Source organism: Oncorhynchus nerka, linkage group LG16, assembly GCF_034236695.1.
Source record: "Oncorhynchus nerka isolate Pitt River linkage group LG16, Oner_Uvic_2.0, whole genome shotgun sequence".
Taxonomy (NCBI): Eukaryota; Metazoa; Chordata; class Actinopteri; order Salmoniformes; family Salmonidae; genus Oncorhynchus; species Oncorhynchus nerka.
In genome coordinates, this window is record NC_088411.1 from 16,150,360 (window position 1) to 16,168,419 (window position 18,060).

Below are 18,060 nucleotides of genomic sequence, written 5' to 3' on the forward strand. Positions count from 1 at the left end.
CTCCAGGTCCAGGACCATGATACAGTTGTTCCTTTTCTTTCTCACTTTCTCTTACTCTTGTCTGCTCTGTGAACCTGTCATCGATTGACTAAAAAGAGTAATATTGTATCCAGGTGTGGAAAGTGTGTGTGAGAGGAGAGGACAGAAAAGACCTGCAGAGAAGGAGAGCATCTGATGACCGGAGAGAAAGGGCACCCTGGGGACTAGTCAGTCTGACGTTAGAGCCTGGGTGACACTGCTTCAGCATCCTAATGCCTCCCTAGCCTGTCTCATCTGGCTCTCTTCTCTGTCTCGCCCAGCCCTAGCCCATCCCAACACAGAGTGCCGGCCGGACTGTTCTGGCTGAACGTCCCTCTTTCTGTGCAGTGGCTGGCTCCATGATACTGCTGATACAGGAGAGTGACCAAGCCGGGTCTGCCAACAGAGAGAATAAGAGAGAGAGACAGAGAGAGAGAGAGAGACAGGGACAGAGAGACAGAGAGAGAGAGAGAGAGAGACAGAGACAGAGAGAGACAGAGAGAGAGACAGAGACAGATACAGAGACAGAGACAGAGAGAGAATGGCCCATCCAGGGTTGTGCTTTGTTCCCTTCCAGCCAACACAGCACATAATTCAGCACTGCAGCAGTGGAGGGATGGAGGGAGAGAAACGAGACAGACAGAGACGTCAGTGAACCTTGGTTCTGGTCCAGAGAGGTGAAGAGAGTAGAACAGTGAATACACCCACAGAAACACTAGAGTCAAACACAGTCAGAGTACATAGAACATACAGTTGTGGCCAAATATATTGGCACCGTAGCACTTTTGACGAACGTATAGAAATTGTGAGAACAATAGTAGGACCAAAGCATAGTATACATTGTTTACGGAATATATCAGTGAATACCACCTCTTCCAGGGTTATATAGGAGACACTATATCTCTCTCTGTACTCAGCCAGGGGGCAGAAGAACCATGCCTAAACCAATTTAGGATGGGATGAAACGCTAGTGCCAAGAAATACAATTTAAAGTTTAGTACGGCTAGTCCTACATCTTTTCCGCTTTGCAAGTTTGTTCATTTTATAGGGCTCGATTACCTTGCCATATGTACTGAACAAAAACATCAAAAGCAAACCCGCTACAGTTTGAACGTGTTTACTTAGTTACAGTTCATATGGGGAAATCAGTCAATTGAAATCAATTCATTAGGCCCTAATCTATTGATTTCACACGACTGGGAATACAGATATGCATCTGTTGGTCACAGATACCTTAAAAAAAACATGGGCCTCTGGATCTCGTCACAGTATTTCGGTGCATTCAAATTGCCATCGATAAAATGCAATTGTGTTCGTTGCTTATGCCTTCCCATACCATAACCCCACCATGTGGCACTCGGTTCAATGTTGACATCAGCAAACCGCCCACATGACGCCATTTCATGGTCTGCTGTTGGGAGGCCAGTTGGAAGTACTGACAAATTCTCTAAAACGACATTGGAGGTACTTTTTATAAGTTAGAGAAATAAACATTAAATTCTCTGACAACAGCTCTAGTAGACATTCCTGCAGTCAGCATGCAAATGGCACGCTCCCTCAAAACTTGAGACATTTGTGTGTCACAAAACTGCACATTTTAGAGTGGCCCTTAATTGCACCCGTGTAATGATCATGCTGTTTAATCAGCTTCTTGATATGCCACACCTGTCAGGTGGATGGATTATATTGTCAAAGGAGAAATGCTCACAAACAGGGATGTAAACAAATTTTTGCACAAAATGAGAGAAATAAGCGTTTTGTGCGTATGGAACAGCACTTTACATGTTGCGTTTATATTTTTGTTCAGTGTACATTTTGAAATCGCACTATTTTATTCCAATAGCCAGAAGGTGAAAACAAACAAAAAATGTATTTGCCGTGGCAATAAAGACCGGGAGAATAAACCCTGCTCCTCACAGCTGCCCGTTTCCCTTAATGTTGATTATGTGGTGGCTACTGACAAGGAGCACATGGCTGAGCTCTTTAAAATCACCACTTCATTAAGTCAGGATTCCTATTTGACTCAGCCATGCCTCCTTGCCCGTCCAACATTTCCTCATCTCCTACCCTTCTAATGCAACTAGCCCTGATGCTCCTCCCTCTTTTTACCACTTCCCTGCTACAAAGTTACTCCCTGCAGGTGGTCACCAAGTCCGAGGTGATAAAGGAGCTCCTTAAACTTTACCCCAAAAAACATCTGGGTCAGATGGTTTAGACCCTTATTTAGGGTTGCTGCCCCCATCATCGCCAAGCCTGTCTCTCCTCTCTTGGGAGGTTTCCATTGCTTGGAAGGCAGCCACTGTGCATCCTTTATTAAAAGGGGAGATCAAGCTGATCCAAACTGTTATAGGCCAATTTCTATTTTGCCATGTAAATCAAAAGTGTTGGAAAAACATGTCAAGAATCAACTGACTGGCTTTCTTGACATCTATAGTATTCCCTCTGGTATGTAATCTGGTTCCCGCTCAGGTTATGGATGTGTAACTGTAACCTTAAAGGTCCTAAATGATGCCACCATGGCCCTTGGTTCTAAGCAATGTTGTGCTGTTATTTTTATTGACTTGGCCAAAGCTTTTGATACGGTAGACCATTCCATTCTTGTGGGCCGGCTAAGGAGTATTGGTGTCTCTCAGGGGTCTTTGGTCTGGTTTTCTAATTACCTCTCTCAAAGAGTGCAGTGTATAAAGTCAGAACATCTGCTGTCTCAGCCACTGCCTGTGACCAAGGGAGTACCCCAAGGCCCGATCCTAGGTCCCACGCAATTCTCAATTTACATCAACAACATAGCTCAAGCAGTAGGAAGCTCTCTGGTCCATTTATATGCAGATGATACAGGCTTATACTCAGCTGTTGTATATGGCGCATGTGACAAATAAGTATGATTTGATAGGCTCATATGTCACATTAGATACTGATTCGGGAGAATGTTTTGTGCCTATTTGAATGTAAAGTGTACTCTTTTGCTTTAGGTTATAAGCTAGCCAGGCATTAATGAGGTTGTAATCAGAAAGTATAATGTTGGAGAGCTTTGATTGCCTGTGTATAGTACTTGGCCTTATTAGATTTGTCCAGAATGACATTTATTTATTTCCCAATAACCAAATGGAATTCAGTTAATTCTAACAATATGCTGTTCAGACAATCAAAAAACATAGGATCATATGAATTTGGAGAGTACACATTAATAAAGGCAATTTTCTTTCCATTCAAGATACATTTAAGGAAAGTGATTCTCCCTTCTTGGTCTTCGCCTTTACCAAGAATGGTGATTGAGTTACTTCTGTATCATTATGATTACACCTTTAGTTTTGTTAGGGGCTGTTAAAAGCAGCCAGTTTGTAAAAATGGTTCACTATTCTGTGTGTGTCCTTTTGGTTTCTTACTAGAATATCAAGCCAGCTGGAACTCTTGATAGAAATATTAAGGCCTTTCAAATTCCATGAGAGTAGAACTAGTGTAGCAATTATTTTTCTCAAATGTAGCAGTTATATTTATTGCTGATAAGCCCATGGATGTACCATAAAAGCATGAACCACAGGAAAACACACCCATTGGTCACTCCCCGCTCAGAAGATCCTTTTCATACACACCACCACCCCATTTCAAACTACAATACATGACACCACCAATGTCCCATTCATTTCAGCATATTGTCAAAAGGCATAGGCCTAAAGGAAAACAGTAAAAACACTGAAGATTCTAATCTAACTCCGACAGTCTCTAGAACATCCATGGGTGTCTCCTCTCCTTGAGCAGTCAAGAAAAGTAGGCTTTGTTTCTGGCTGGACTGTTAAGAGCTAATAATGACATAATCCACAGCACATACTGTATGTGGGACCAGAGAGAGAAAAGTGGAGAGGTGTTCTTCTTTGAACCTGTTGAATCAGAGCACTGGCTGTCAGTTTTCCAATCCCTACCCTATCCTACGCCTGGCTGCTGTTGACCCAGTCGCTCACTGTGAAATGCCTCTCCTCCTAGACTTGTATGTTTAACGAGCATTACTGACCCTGACAATAACTGATAGCACACGCCGGAAATAGAGAGGGAGGAGGGTGAGAATGGAAAAAGGTGAAAATAAGTGGATGGCGTGGTTTCTGACCATTGTCAACTTATAAACATTCAGCTCAGGTCTTTTAAAGTACCAGCTCATGACAATGACTTCACAGTAGTTTTTTGTAACACCTGACCAAAAACATCTGTTTCAATGTGTGTCATGAATGACCCACATTTATTGACCAACATCAAAAACCTAGGAGGAGCCCTCAGGAGCAGCTAGAAGGCAATTTGCGGGGATCAGTCAGCACACACACACACACACACACACACAGAGACAAACACACACACAGAGACAAACACACACACAGAGACAAACACACACACAGAGACAAACACACACACACGTCCCAAGGAGCCTCTCCGTTTAGCACCACTCCAGGGAGCCAGCTGACGTCATTTGGCGCTAGGCAACTCACCTGCTTCTTATCCTGTAGCTCCATGGCAACCAGCGCAGGCTCTCACCATGCTCCGAGCCTCACACACACCTGACGAGGCTAGGCAGAGACTTCACCCTCTCGATCTCTCGATATGTCGTCTTGATACCCCTCTTTGTCTTCTCGACACTCTTTCTCGATGCCCCTTCCAACCACAACTTAGGCTGGAGGAAAACGTCACCCACTGGCCCCCTGCCGGTGCCGCTATGCCAGCCTGCTCTGCCAGTCTGAGGGGAGGACCACGCACGCCCACTGGGACTCACAGCAGGGCACACTGGGAGCTGTAGCTAGATGCTCAGTCAAAGTTGTGTTGAGGAAATCGTCCTCATTACACGAATGGCTGGGTAGATCTTGGTAGGGATAAAAGGGAAGGGTAAATAATTATGCCGTTGGCATGACATATGGCATTCAGTCTGCAGTGATATTATACATTGGCTGTTGGTCAGTAGGTTAGTGGGCTACATGCGGTGAATACAATAGTGCTGTTGAAAACATTGTTAGTCCGAAGCCCTAAAGCTACTGACAACGCGCCACCACTATAAGCATATTTCTTCCCCTTTTATACAAAAACAACTGAGTCAGCAGGCTCTATTGGCTCACACTACACAACATTGTGCCTAAAGTTACCAGCAGAGAGAGAAAAAGAGAGCCAGCCAGCCAGACACCCAGAGACAGAGAGCTAGAGAGGACAGACAGGGAAACAGACAGAGACATACATATAGAGTGAGAGAGACATACAAGAGTCTGAAACTTTCACTCTTAACATGTAGTACAGAAACCACACCCCAGAAAGCAACTGGGGCAAGCTAAAGTACATATACGGAAACATTTCACTGGAACTAATATAGCCCAGTCACAACATCCTATGTCAGAAACAGAACTAAACTTGTCCGACGCCCGTCTATCGCTAAATCCACCTGGCTGGACGACGTACAACATATTTAATGTCATCACTTTCTGCGTATGCTTATCCTTGGATTAATTTACCAATTTTACCTGTACTATTAGACTGCCTGATCTACAAGAGAGATGCGAGGAGCCAAATCCCACACGATGTTATTATAGTGACTTTCTTGTGTGCATATCGCGATCCTCGTTTCACATGCTAGCAAGTTAGCTTACTAGCTAACTGGAAATATATCGTGGCGAGCTCATATTTTCTGCAATGGAAAAGCATGCTATGCACGAAGCTAAATTGGCACAATAATCATTGTGTCAAAACAAGTGTCAACGTCGCCTTACTTAAGCACTGTTTCTCACTCATTGCTAGCTCGCGAATAGTACGCGCTAACTTAGCTAGCTGACGTTTCCATACCTGCAACCCAACGTCTAGGTTCGTCTTCTTCGCGATGTCAAAAACAGCCTGCGATAACATGAACACTAAGCACTATTAATGTACCATATATCCGCATATCTATCATACTCACGTACAGGTTACAACACGGTCTGTATCTCGTCACCCCGTTTAAAGCTAAATCGTCACTCAAATATCAAGTGTACAGAGAGGAAGCAAGAAAACCAACTCGGCAGAAAATCTTTCTCCCTCCAGCTGGTGGCGTTTTTTCGTTGTTTCGCCCACCAAGCAAGGTCAACGAGAGTGTCACATTTGGTCAACAAAATTGTGTATGGCTTATTTGCTACATGAGGTTTATTTGATCGGATAGCAGTTTCACAATGCATAAGTTGTTATGAGCGCACTGACATAAGTAGAACACGTGAACTTTGAGACAAAAACCTTTATATTGGAGTTATTTCAAGATGCTTATGCATATTCATGTCATGAGGCGAGTAGCATAACATATCCACTGAATTACAGGCGGTTCAAGTCAACAACCCTAAGTGAATATCCAAAGCAGATGAGGGAGTGGCGTTTTTGGTTGGAGGCGATGAAGCATGGTTGTGATAGGTTGGGATTCCCGGAGGGCTTACTATAGGTGGCGTCCTGCTCTTTTGATTTGCGTGTGTGGGAGGGGCGATGGCCCAAGTCAACCGTTCTATTTTGAAATAGGATAGCTACTTCTTCTTCGTTGAGGCCTTATGGCGGACCACATCCTTTAGTGGCGAGTTGCCGCCACCAACTGGACGAGGGTAAACATTTCTCCAAAGAGTAATTCCATTACGGGGAGGGAAAAATAACATTAATCTACACAAACGAACAAAAAAGAAATAGCCCATTCCTTCAGTCATTCGAGAACTCAACTACCCTGCTCAGGCTTTAGGGCTTGAGAGGGTAGGACCACACAACACAGTACTACATGTAGCTCTTCAGATGTGAAATCTTTTAATCCCAGAAATGTTTCAGCCGCAGAAGCAATGATGTCATGTCTATCTTTCTTGACTTCTTTTCCGCGTGCGCCGTGCCATTTACCACCATCACTATAAAAGACAGAGTCCACATTCTTCACATGAACAATTGCTGGGTCCACTGGTGATTCACCGGACTTTCAAAGATACTCAATTCTTTCTATCCTGTTGACAGCCTCTGCATTGGAGACTCACCACTGCCCTGATTTTAGCAACCTCAGAGTAGTTTAGTGGTTAGAGTGTTGGACTAGTAACCGAAAAGTTGCAAGTTCAAATCCCCGAGCTGACAAGGTACAAATCTTTTGTTCTGCCCCTGAACAGGCAGTTAACCCACTGTTCCTAGGCCGTCATTGAAAATAAGAATTTGTTCTTAACTGACTTGCCTAGTTAAATAAAGATAAAATAAATTCTCTTATACCCTACTCAGGCATTCCAAGAATGTCACCTCATGTTCTCCACCACAGTTGCAACCCTTTGCTTCTTGGTCATTATTTTGTGCAACACAGTGGGGATCTCCTTCAAAGTGATCTTTCCTACACGTCCCACATCCACACCGTGGCTTCTTTCTTCTACAGACACGTACTACATGTCAGCGCTGACACTGCAAAGGACTGGATACAAAAGCTCTGACAAGATAGTACACATATCCCATCTGCACTCGGGTCAGGAGGGACACCATATCAAACAGCAAAAGGTACAAACTGTTCTCTTTCCTGCCGTCAACAAAACCATTCATCCTACAAGCATCAGCCACTCCAGGAGTATTCTTCTGTATATCCATGTCAAGTTCTTCTGAGACTCCAGAAACGACTCCCTTGACAGGTGACCTTCTCCGTAGCCCAAAGCACGGCACGGCATAATCTTCAAATCGAGTGAGACCCACCGTACTCTTTTTCTGAGCAGCAGAAACATAAAGCAATTCAAATAAGTCCACTCCTCGTGATCTTCATCAACTTCACTTTATCCAAACCTTTCCCCCGCCGTGTTGAATATTTCCAACGGATTTAACAAGTCGGGCCCCAACATTCCCAGAAAGTGTACTCCTACCAGATACGAAGGGGTATTATCAACACACAACATTTCCTTTCCCATCTTTCGGACAAAAAGTCCATTCATCTTCATTTCCACCACCATCCGATTCAAGTTCCTCTTCTGCTTCCAGCTTCCTCTACCTTGATTGCGTCGCCGTGCTCATAGCTCTTCATTTGATCAATACGACACCTACCCTCCACTCTCTCTCTGTATGTAATCTTTGTTTTACAGGTGAGTAATACTGGGTAGTGGGTTGACAGATGAAAAGCCTTAAAACAAATAAATCCAGATTCATGTACAGAGCCTTCAGAAAGTATTCATACCCCTTGACTTATTCCACATTCTATTACAGCCAGAATTCATAAAGGATTATGATTTTTACACAATACCCTATAACGACAAAGTGAGGACATGTTTTATTTTAGAAATTTCAGCAAATTTATTGAAAATGCAATACAGAAATGTCTAATTTACATAAGTATTCTACACCCGAATACTACATCTGCACACCTTTGGCAGCAATAACAGCTGTGATTCGTTCTAGTTAAGTCTCTAAGAGCTTTCCACACCTGGATTGTGCAACATTTGCCCATTATTCTTTTCAAAATTCTTTGAGCTCTGTCATATTGGTTGTTGATCATTGCTCGACAAACATTTTCAGATCTTGCCATAAATGTTCAGGTAGATTGAAGTAAAAAATGACTTGGCCATTCAGGAACAAGTGGTTGAATCTGTGTTTGAAATGATCTGCTTGACTGAGAGACCTTACAGATAATTATTTGTGTGGGGTACTGAGATAAGTCGTTCCAAAATCATATTAAACACTATTATTGCACACCGAGTGAGTCCATGCGACGTATTTGACTGAAACACATTTTTACTCCTGAACTTATTTAGGCTTGACATAAAGGGGTTGAATACTTGTGGACTCAAGACGTTTCTGTTTCTCATTTCTATAAATTTGTACACTTTAAAAATATATATATATAATTCCACTTTGACATTATGGGGTATTGGGTGTAGGCCAGTGACACAAAATGTGCATTTAATCCATTTTTTATTCTGGCTGTAACACGACAAAATGTGGAAAAGGCAAGCCTAACTATTGTGTACAAAGTAAAACTTCCTAACGTGAAAGAAACGTCTGCTAGAAAAACACTACTGAGCTTTTTTTTTTTGTTTAAAGAGTGAGGACGGAATACAACGGCCACATCTAACAAATATGTATGCCATCGTCATCTAGGGCCTCAATCAACTCATCCAGGGCCTCAATCAACTCATCCAGGGCCTCAATCAACTCATCCAGGCTGCTGGCTGAATAGAATACATGTAAATGATCAAAATTACATTTACAGCCTTGTATTGGCTACACACTCACAAGACTAACAATCACAAGTCTCAGAACATAAAGTTCAAGGCAGGGCTGGATGATCACAGTACAAGGCAGAGTAACTGCAACACTAGGTAACCAACTGACAAGGAAACTATAGGTTTCGAAACTTTAAATTAGGGCAATGCATGTTTTGTAATGGTTTCTCTGCAGTCCTCACTATTCTTACAAATATCCTGTTGGACTCCTCAGCTGTGTCAGTCAAGTCAGAACGAGAAAGGACAGTTTGTGTTTTTCTAAAGTTAAGTAAGTAGCCTTGCAAAGTTAAGTAAGTAGCCCTGCTCCTATGAGATTGATGTACAAGTACACCCCCTGGACAGGAAGCTAGTCTATTGTAGGGCCTTAACTCCAGTCTATCTCCTTAATTCTGAGTGCCAAGCAGAAGTGCATTGGGTCCATTTTTTACAGTGTTTGGTATGATAGCTGGCGAACAAACTGACAACTTTCCAATCTCAAGGCATACAATCAAACCACAAGGCCACTGAGTGGTTTTGTAGGCCTATCATATTAAACACAGCTGGAAACCAGTACCTCTTTATGACAGTTTTTCCATTAGCAATAAACCAACCACATATAATTGAAACAATGCCTTATTCAGCAATACTTTTTAATAGTTATACACAAAGTAAACAAGAACAGTTTCATCCATCTACAAAATAATTTGATTTAAATTACAAAAATATTTACTACAAAGAAACACATTGATAAATCGGTTATATAAAGATATATTGCACGGAAACCTAACACGTACAAAGCAATATTCAAATTTGGACATTCATTGGTATTCAAAGGCTGTGATGGTTTTTTTAAATAAGGAAATGTTTTAGATAAAAATCTGAAGGCATTGATTTGTTTTGATATTTATCAGTGCAGGTCCGCTTATCAATAGGCTCCCTCTCTGAGTGCGTGTTTGTTGGGAAATTGAGAAAATGAAATCTGTAGTGGATAGAATTCATTTCTCAACCATTTTCATCAATCAATCACCAACTGGAGTATCACTGACACAGGAGAAGGAGTGGTAGATGTGGAAAGTGATTTGCTTTCATTGCGTATATGAATCAATGATTGACAGTTGTAGAACTCATTTCCTATCCAACTGCAGGTGTGCGTGTGTGTGTGTGTGTCTAGGGGTTGCGGCTGGAGATAGAGCTATTGATGGGCGGTCTCACCAGCTCCTCCATGATGACAGCAATGATGTGGCACAGCTTCTTGGCCTGTAGGGCAGAGCACACACACATTAATGGAATTCACACTATATCAAGGAACGTACTGTACTAAATGATCTGTACTGTACTAAATGATCTGTACTGTACTAAATGAAGGTACTGTACTAAATGATCTGTACTGTACTAAATGATCTGTACTGTACTAAATGAAGGTACTGTACTAAATGATCTGTACTGTGCTAAATGATCTGTACTGTACTAAATGAAGGTACTGTACTAAATGATCTGTACTGTACTAAATTATCTGTACTGTACTAAATGATCTGTACTGTACTAAATTAAGGTACTGTACTAAATGATCTGTACTGTACTAAATGATCTGTACTGTGCTAAATGATCTGTACTGTACTAAATGAAGGTACTGTACTAAATGATCTGTACTGTACTAAATGATCTGTACTGTACTAAATGATCTGTACTGTACTAAATTATCTGTACTGTACTAAATGATCTGTACTGTACTAAATGAAGGTACTGTACTAAATGATCTGTACTGTACTAAATGAAGGTACTGTACTAAATTATCTGTACTGTACTAAATGATCTGTACTGTACTAAATGAAGGTACTGTACTAAATTATCTGTACTGTACTAAATGATCTGTACTGTACTAAATGATCTGTACTGTACTAAATGAAGGTACTGTACTAAATGATCTGTACTGTACTAAATGAAGGTACTGTACTAAATTATCTGTACTGTACAAAATGAAGGTACTGTACTAAATGATCTGTACTGTACTACATGATCTGTACTGTACTAAATGAAGGTACTGTACTAAATGATCTGTACTGTACTAAATTATCTGTACTGTACTAAATTATCTGTACTGTACTAAATGATCTGTACTGTACTAAATGAAGGTATTGTACTAAATGATCTGTACTGTACTAAATGATCTGTACTGTACTAAATGATCTGTACTGTACTAAATGATCTGTACTGTACTAAATGAAGTTACTGTACTAAATGATCTGTACTGTACTAAATGAAGGTACTGTACTAAATTATCTGTACTGTACTAAATGATCTGTACTGTACTAAATGATCTGTACTGTACTAAATGATCTGTACTGTACTAAATGAAAGTACTGTACTGTAGTGTTGTCATGCCTTTGAACAATTCACTTCATTTGAATACAATTTGAATAGAGTATTTCCATTTCCATCAGTTGACTATTGAGGAAGTTGCTTTGGCTAAAGGTATCAAGCGTAGCCAGGGGCGTCATGCACCTCAGAATCTGAGGGGGCACAAAGTGTGTGAGGGTGGCTAGGGCGTGGTCCGGAGAGGGGCTAGGCCCCCTGTTTGTAATTGGATAAATTAGCATTTTTCAAACACCTGAATCTAGAGCCATAATCATTATGCTTAAGTCTATGTGAAAAATCAGTTTATTTTTCTGCTTATCTAAGCATTCCTCTTGAGCTGTCTGTATCCACCTGACTGGTGGTTATCCTTTTTCAGAAACTGAATATGCTTCTCTGCATCTCTGCTAAAATCTGCGTAAAATAGTGAAAGGATTGTCTTATTCAGTACATCTAGTAATTGCTTGCTAAGATAATTAGACAAAGCTAGATACTCTCATTTGATTGATAGCCTGAATTGGCTTCTTGGTAGCTAGTTATGAGGTTGGGAACCTATTTAGGCTAGCTAAAGCCAACTCAATAAAACCGTTACTAGTATTACAGAGACACAATATATTTTGTATTTTGTATTTTATTTTTTGAAACAGGACAAATCTGAGGGAGCATGTGCTCCCTTATGGGCATGATGCCACAGAGTAGCCAAGCACGGTTTAAGTGTCTTCTTGAAATCTTTTATCTCCCAGGTAGCATGTGTGTGTAATGTGTATTGCCCTTAGTGACCATGTCCCTTTCAAGGTGTAACCATACACTTTACGGACACTAAAGAACAAACCCTTCCACCAGTGGACACCAACCTTTGTTCCTGGAAAGCTACGGTGTGTTCAGCAATTTGTTCTAGTTCTACACAAAACCGGGGGTTGGTGGCCCAGTCGTTCACTGCTGTGTATTGTACTTCACCTGTTTGAGGTGGATGGTGATGGTTTTTAGTCCTGGGTTGCAGTAGTTGATCTCCAATCCAGGCACCTTCTTGTCTTTCTTGGGTTTAACTGAGCGCAGTGACTGCACTTCCACCAATGGGATCATTAATGCCCGCTCCTGACCAACACAGGAAAATTATAATAAAGAATTAACAATAGCAGACATCTATAAAAGCCATAGATCCATATAGTCAGTCAAGATCGATCATTTCACCCATATTTTGGGAAACACGGTGCCTGCATTTCCTATGTTTGGGGTGTCCCTCCCTACATAAATGGTGTTGTTGGGTGTAAATGTGGCACCTGCATATTGGGATGGCAGAACAGCACTCCTTCTTGGTTAACAGCCACCAGGCAGGGCGAGGGGCAGCTGCGATGGCTGACCTTCTGAGCCAGGAAGATATTAGAACCGAACAGAGGCAGGGAGCTCAGGCACTCTGAGGGTAGAGAGAGCAAATCAATCAATACAATTCTATTCACACAGCAGTATAGATACTGTATCTATAATGCATTATCTAGCTACAAACACATTTATCACAAAATTCTTCCCAGCAAGCAAGGCAAAAAATGTAATTGGTGCGTGCCTCACCGAGGAAGCGTGCCTTGGCAGCACGGGGGCTGAGAGAGCGCATGGCGGTTATCTCTCTGAGGGAGATAGTGTGGATCTGCTCCAGGTTGGTGCTGCCCCCTTCCTGTTGGGGGAGGTACCCCTTCAGTTCTAGCCTGACGGGGACAAAAGAGAGAGACAACTATCAGAAACTATATCACACTTAACATAGGACAGAGAGAAGAATCGCTTATGTCCGGTCTGAAAACAACAGTGTGGCTCACAGTGAGAGCTGCTGAGTGAGACACTGGGGCAGGTGCTGCAGAGTGCGGGGGCTAAAGGCTAGGGGTTAGGGTATAGGGGTTAAGGGTAGTACTCACACAGAAGGCTCTTGAGTGAGGCCCTGTGCCAGGTGCTGCAGAGTGCGGGGGCTAAAGGCTAGGGGTTAGGGTATAGGGGTTAAGGGTAGTACTCACACAGAAGGCTCTTGAGTGAGGCCCTGTGCCAGGTGCTGCAGAGTGCGGGGGCTAAAGGCTAGGGGTTAGGGTATAGGGGTTAAGGGTAGTACTCACACAGAAGGCTCTTGAGTGAGGCCCTGTGCCAGGTGCTGCAGAGTGCGGGGGCTAAAGGCTAGGGGTTAGGGTATAGGGGTTAAGGGTAGTACTCACACAGAAGGCTCTTGAGTGAGGCCCTGTGCCAGGTGCTGCAGAGTGCGGGGCTAAAGACTAGGGGTTAGGGTATAGGGGTTAAGGGTAGTACTCACACAGAAGGCTCTTGAGTGAGGCCCTGTGCCAGGTGCTGCAGAGTGCGGGGGCTAAAGGCTAGGGGTTAGGGTATAGGGGTTAAGGGTAGTACTCACACAGAAGGCTCTTGAGTGAGGCCTTGTGCCAGGTGCTGCAGAGTGCGGGGGCTAAAGGCTAGGGTTAGGGTATAGGGGTTAAGGGTAGTACTCACACAGAAGGCTCTTGAGTGAGGCCCTGTGCCAGGTGCTGCAGGACAGCCAGCTCTGCCGTCTGCTGGACGACAGCGGCACCACTGCCTGGCAGCATCAGTTTGCCGTCCAGGTAGTCACCCAGGACCTGCACGCAACAGACAGAGAGGGCCAGATGAGGTTCATTCATTACAGGGACAGAAGGGCTGTCACCAGGGCCTGACGTAATGCAAAGTGGTTGCAGTGGTTATAACAGAACTCTAGGGGTCTTTACTATGGTACCTGTTGGAAGTGGAACTCCAGGTAGAGGTCGTTGTCGAAGTGAAGTGGGTGTGTCCATATGACGCGGTGGAAGGACAGGACGATGGAGCCGTCGTCCAATAGGAAGTCAAACAGGTACTCATCTGAGTGGAGAGGCCGCACCATCCCATCTGATGTAGGAGAGGAAGAAGAGAGGCAGGAGGGAGGTAGTGATAAGGAAGGGATGAAAAGAGAAGAGAGCCATAGAAAACTAGGATTTCCTTAGTTTTGCTGTCATACAATTAATATAAACTTTTTGTGCATTGTAGGTAAAGTGTTTTGGGGAGTCATTTGGGTTAATAGATAGAGCATGTCTGTATGTCCACCTACCCTTGTCCCGAATGGCATGGATAGAAAACTCCTTGACTTCTGACGGGTCCTGGATGCCCATCTCTGTGCACAGCTCTTCCACCACCTCTAGAGCCACCTGGGCACACAGAGTCAATCTTTATCATAATGGTAATTAAAGGGAGGAGGGGAAGAGGAGAAAAGTAAAGAGAAGGAGACTTGACTTACGCTGAAGCTGCGTATCCTACAGATGAACTCCACTCCGCCTGGCAGCTTGATGGGGAACCGACGAGATTGTCTGCCAGCCTGCAGAGAACAGACACACAGCGACAGCTGTACCGCTTATCTTACATAATAACACGATTTCCACACTTGTGGAATCCCTGCCTTACCAGTATGGCATCCATCTCTGCGTGAGAGGGGACGTGTCTGCGACCACCGTGGATCAGAGTCCCGAACATGCTCTCCTTACAGTTTTGAGACAGCTCTGAGATAGAGAATAGACACATACATCATTGCATTAGATACAGAAAAGCTCTGGGGTAACAGACACAGACACATGTTTGAAGGGATCTCCTCTGGGGCATCGCCAATGTGTGAGGGGTGCAGGGCTGTACCTTAGTAGGGGTGTGTTGGTCTTGGCTGATGTCTCGTAGGTGGCGTGTGACAGTAGGTGTTCAGAGTGCGCGTGTGCGTACCTTGGTAGAGGTGTGTGGGGTCTTGGCTGATGTTTTGTAGATGACATGTGATGTAGGGGTTCAGAGTGCCAGAGCAGGGGAAGAACCCTACTACCAGGTTCAACAGACGCCAACCCCGGGTACATCTCTCTCTGTATAACGCATGCGCACACAAGTTAGGAATTGACCCTCTGTACACTACTCGCAGGTAAAGGTTCGTACACAATCTGTCAGCTACTCACTTGTGTGTGTTGTTTGTGATCTGTTTGATCACCTGGCAGTAAATCTCATCTCTCAGAAACTCTTTCTCCTTCCCTAACTGAACACACAAACACAATGGGACAGACATGACTCCATGTTTCCATTCAAGCAGCTGGTATCCTCATTAGGAGTGTAAGGTGAGCGACGGTGTTTGCGTGTGAGCTGTGGGTGTGCAACGGGAGAGGCTCACCATCAAGATATGGCTGACACAGTCTCCCTCAGACGTGTGCCTCCCATGAGGGTGGTCTCCCATGAACTGCATCACACCTTCAGAGAGCGAAAGAGAAGTGGGAAAGGGGAATATTGAGATGAAAGAGGTGCAATGCACACTTCAGTAGTGTGCGTCACAGGAGGTTGATGGCACCTTAATCGGGGAGGATAAGTGGAATGGGATCAAGTACATAAAACAGATGGTTTCCATGTGTTTAATACCGTTCCATTCGCTCCGATCCAGCCATTATTAATGAGCCGTCCTCCTCTCAGCAGCCTCCACTGGTGTGCGTGTGTGTGTGTGTGTGTTTGGGTGTTTGGACTCACTCAGGAAGGCCTGGACAGCCAGGCCATTGAGCTCAGGATCATTGTACAGGATGAGGGATTCCTGAATGGGAACCTCTGTGTACTGAAGCACCTCTGAGAAGTTTATACCTCCATTAAGCAGACCTTTACCCTCCATTCTGTGATAGAGAGACAAAGGGAGAAAGACGAAGGAGGGGGGATTATGAAAGAGGGCGCGAGATGCAGCGAGGAAGAGAGAGTCCGAGAGAAAGTACATAAGGAGAAAGAGAGGTAAGTATATGTCGTTATGGAAGAGTTATTACACTCAGGAAAATATAGGATTGCATACATCATATCATATAACCTTGTTACCCCTCTCACCTGGTGGCAGTGTCTCTGAAGTATTTCATGGCAAACTCTGTCATCCGGAATGTCTGGGCATCACTCATCTCACTGCCCTGGACCGATACTTGGACGGAACGAGCTGACCCCAGCAGGGAGCTCCCTCGGCTGGGCTGTGCTGAGCCAGTGTGGGGAGTGGACCTGGGAGCTGGGGGTCTAGTGGCAGCGGGCGGCCTGGGGGCTCTCATGCTCTTCCTCCTCTCGTCGAGGCGGTCAAGGTGGACGTGGTGGTAGTCAGGAGGGGCAGACGGCTGAGTGACGTCGATGGGGAAGAGGCCGGAGCGCCCCCCGATGGAACCGAAACACCAACCTGAGAAATAAGGAGAGAGCAGGATTAGGACTGTCACACACACACACACACACACACACACACACACACACACACACACACACAGAGCGAGAGAGAGAGCGGGGAAAGAGTGGGGGAAAGAGAGACAGAGACAAAGAGAAGAAGAGGTCAAAGGTCAGTGTGATGACCTCACCTGGCTGGAGGCCGTCAATGGGCAGCAGTTTGATGACGTCAGCCTTGCGGAAGCTGAGCAGGCTCTTGTCGTCGGTCACGAAGCTCTTCAGTGCAATCACATGATCTGAGCCCTGAGAAGGTTTGACAGGATGTTACACACAACAAATATACTATCGACACAGTAAGATTTAGTGTACCAGAAAACACATGTGTACAATCATTTGTACGATATAAGATGAGGAAGAGGCGGGTGGTTACATTGATGACTTCTTGGTGGAACAGGCTGACCATGGCAGTGATCTGTGGAGCCCTGTTGCTCTGCAGCTGTAGCTGCTCTCCCTTTAGACTGAATTCCACGATGTCGGCAGACCGCAGTTCCACCGACAGCAGCTCTGCATAGCTACACAGAGAAAGACACAGCACGCACGGTACACACACCGGGAGAACATATACGGACATGCGCACACACACACACACACACACACACACACACACTAGATGTATATTCCCGCTCAATAATTCAAAAAGGCTAAAGGTCCTCTAATTCCGGTGTTGTGGATGAAGAATAGGCACACCTGTAGCTCCGTAGCAGACGCAGGTGTTTGGGGTTTATGCCTGATGCTCTGGCCACCTTCATCAGTCGAATCCCACGATGAGACACGCCCAACAGCTGGGTGTCCCCGCTGGTACCACCCTACCTCACACACACAGGGGAGATGAGTGTCTGTCTGTCAGCCTGTCTGTCTGTCAGAGAGAGAGAGAAAGCTAACTCACTTTGACAGGGAAGAGTCGTGTGAAGTAGTTTTCCCAGTTGTCCCTGGCAGCCATCACTATCCTCTTCTTCATAGTGTCGTCCTGAAGCGAGCTGATACTGGTGCCCACGTGGAAACTGGCTGGAGAGAGGGGGGTGGGGGGTGGAGAACATGAGGAAAGAGCGGGATGGAGGACGGGAACACTCATTTTTTAACCTGGACTCGCCAACTGACTCACCTGGTAAAAAAAAAGAAAAAAAGACAAATAAACTCACCTAGTAGGTCTTTCATTTTTCTCCGATCCTCTCTGGTGATCCTCACACAGGTGTCAGAGTACGTGTCTCTCATGATCTGAAAGGATTTAGAGTAATAGACGGTGTGACATGTGTAAGCCAGTGAGGAAAAATGGCCACGGGGAAATAAC

General features: G+C 44.3%; 2 protein-coding genes across 6 annotated transcripts in view; both read right to left on the reverse strand.

Annotated features, from left to right (window-relative positions):
• The window catches only part of LOC115144105 (transmembrane protein 94-like), a 39,147-nt gene extending 32,965 nt beyond the window's left edge, over positions 1 to 6,182 (reverse strand). Inside the window, exons 1-2 of one of the 5 annotated variants that reach the window (XM_029684831.2) lie at positions 5,940 to 6,182; positions 4,491 to 4,858 (exon numbers count right to left, since the gene is read on the reverse strand). In XM_029684831.2, coding sequence (XP_029540691.1) covers positions 4,491 to 4,514 — 24 coding nt within the window. In that variant the 5' untranslated portion in view covers positions 4,515 to 4,858; positions 5,940 to 6,182. Of the gene's footprint in view, positions 1 to 4,490; positions 4,859 to 5,823 lie in introns of all 5 variants that reach the window. The other 4 variants (XM_029684832.2, XM_029684829.2, XM_029684833.2 and 1 more) reach the window with 4 other exon arrangements.
• A 3,626-nt stretch (positions 6,183 to 9,808) lies between these two features.
• Positions 9,809 to 18,060, reverse strand: part of LOC135561220 (unconventional myosin-XVB-like) — a 37,493-nt gene continuing 29,241 nt past the window's right edge. Inside the window, 19 exon segments of the mRNA XM_065002462.1 lie at positions 9,809 to 10,448; positions 12,501 to 12,638; positions 12,824 to 12,957; positions 13,110 to 13,243; positions 14,022 to 14,146; positions 14,281 to 14,429; positions 14,629 to 14,725; positions 14,815 to 14,892; positions 14,979 to 15,073; positions 15,285 to 15,415; positions 15,506 to 15,582; positions 15,715 to 15,791; positions 16,062 to 16,198; positions 16,401 to 16,731; positions 16,904 to 17,015; positions 17,143 to 17,284; positions 17,460 to 17,578; positions 17,659 to 17,777; positions 17,912 to 17,987. Coding sequence (XP_064858534.1) covers positions 10,359 to 10,448; positions 12,501 to 12,638; positions 12,824 to 12,957; positions 13,110 to 13,243; positions 14,022 to 14,146; positions 14,281 to 14,429; positions 14,629 to 14,725; positions 14,815 to 14,892; positions 14,979 to 15,073; positions 15,285 to 15,415; positions 15,506 to 15,582; positions 15,715 to 15,791; positions 16,062 to 16,198; positions 16,401 to 16,731; positions 16,904 to 17,015; positions 17,143 to 17,284; positions 17,460 to 17,578; positions 17,659 to 17,777; positions 17,912 to 17,987 — 2,361 coding nt within the window. The 3' untranslated portion in view covers positions 9,809 to 10,358.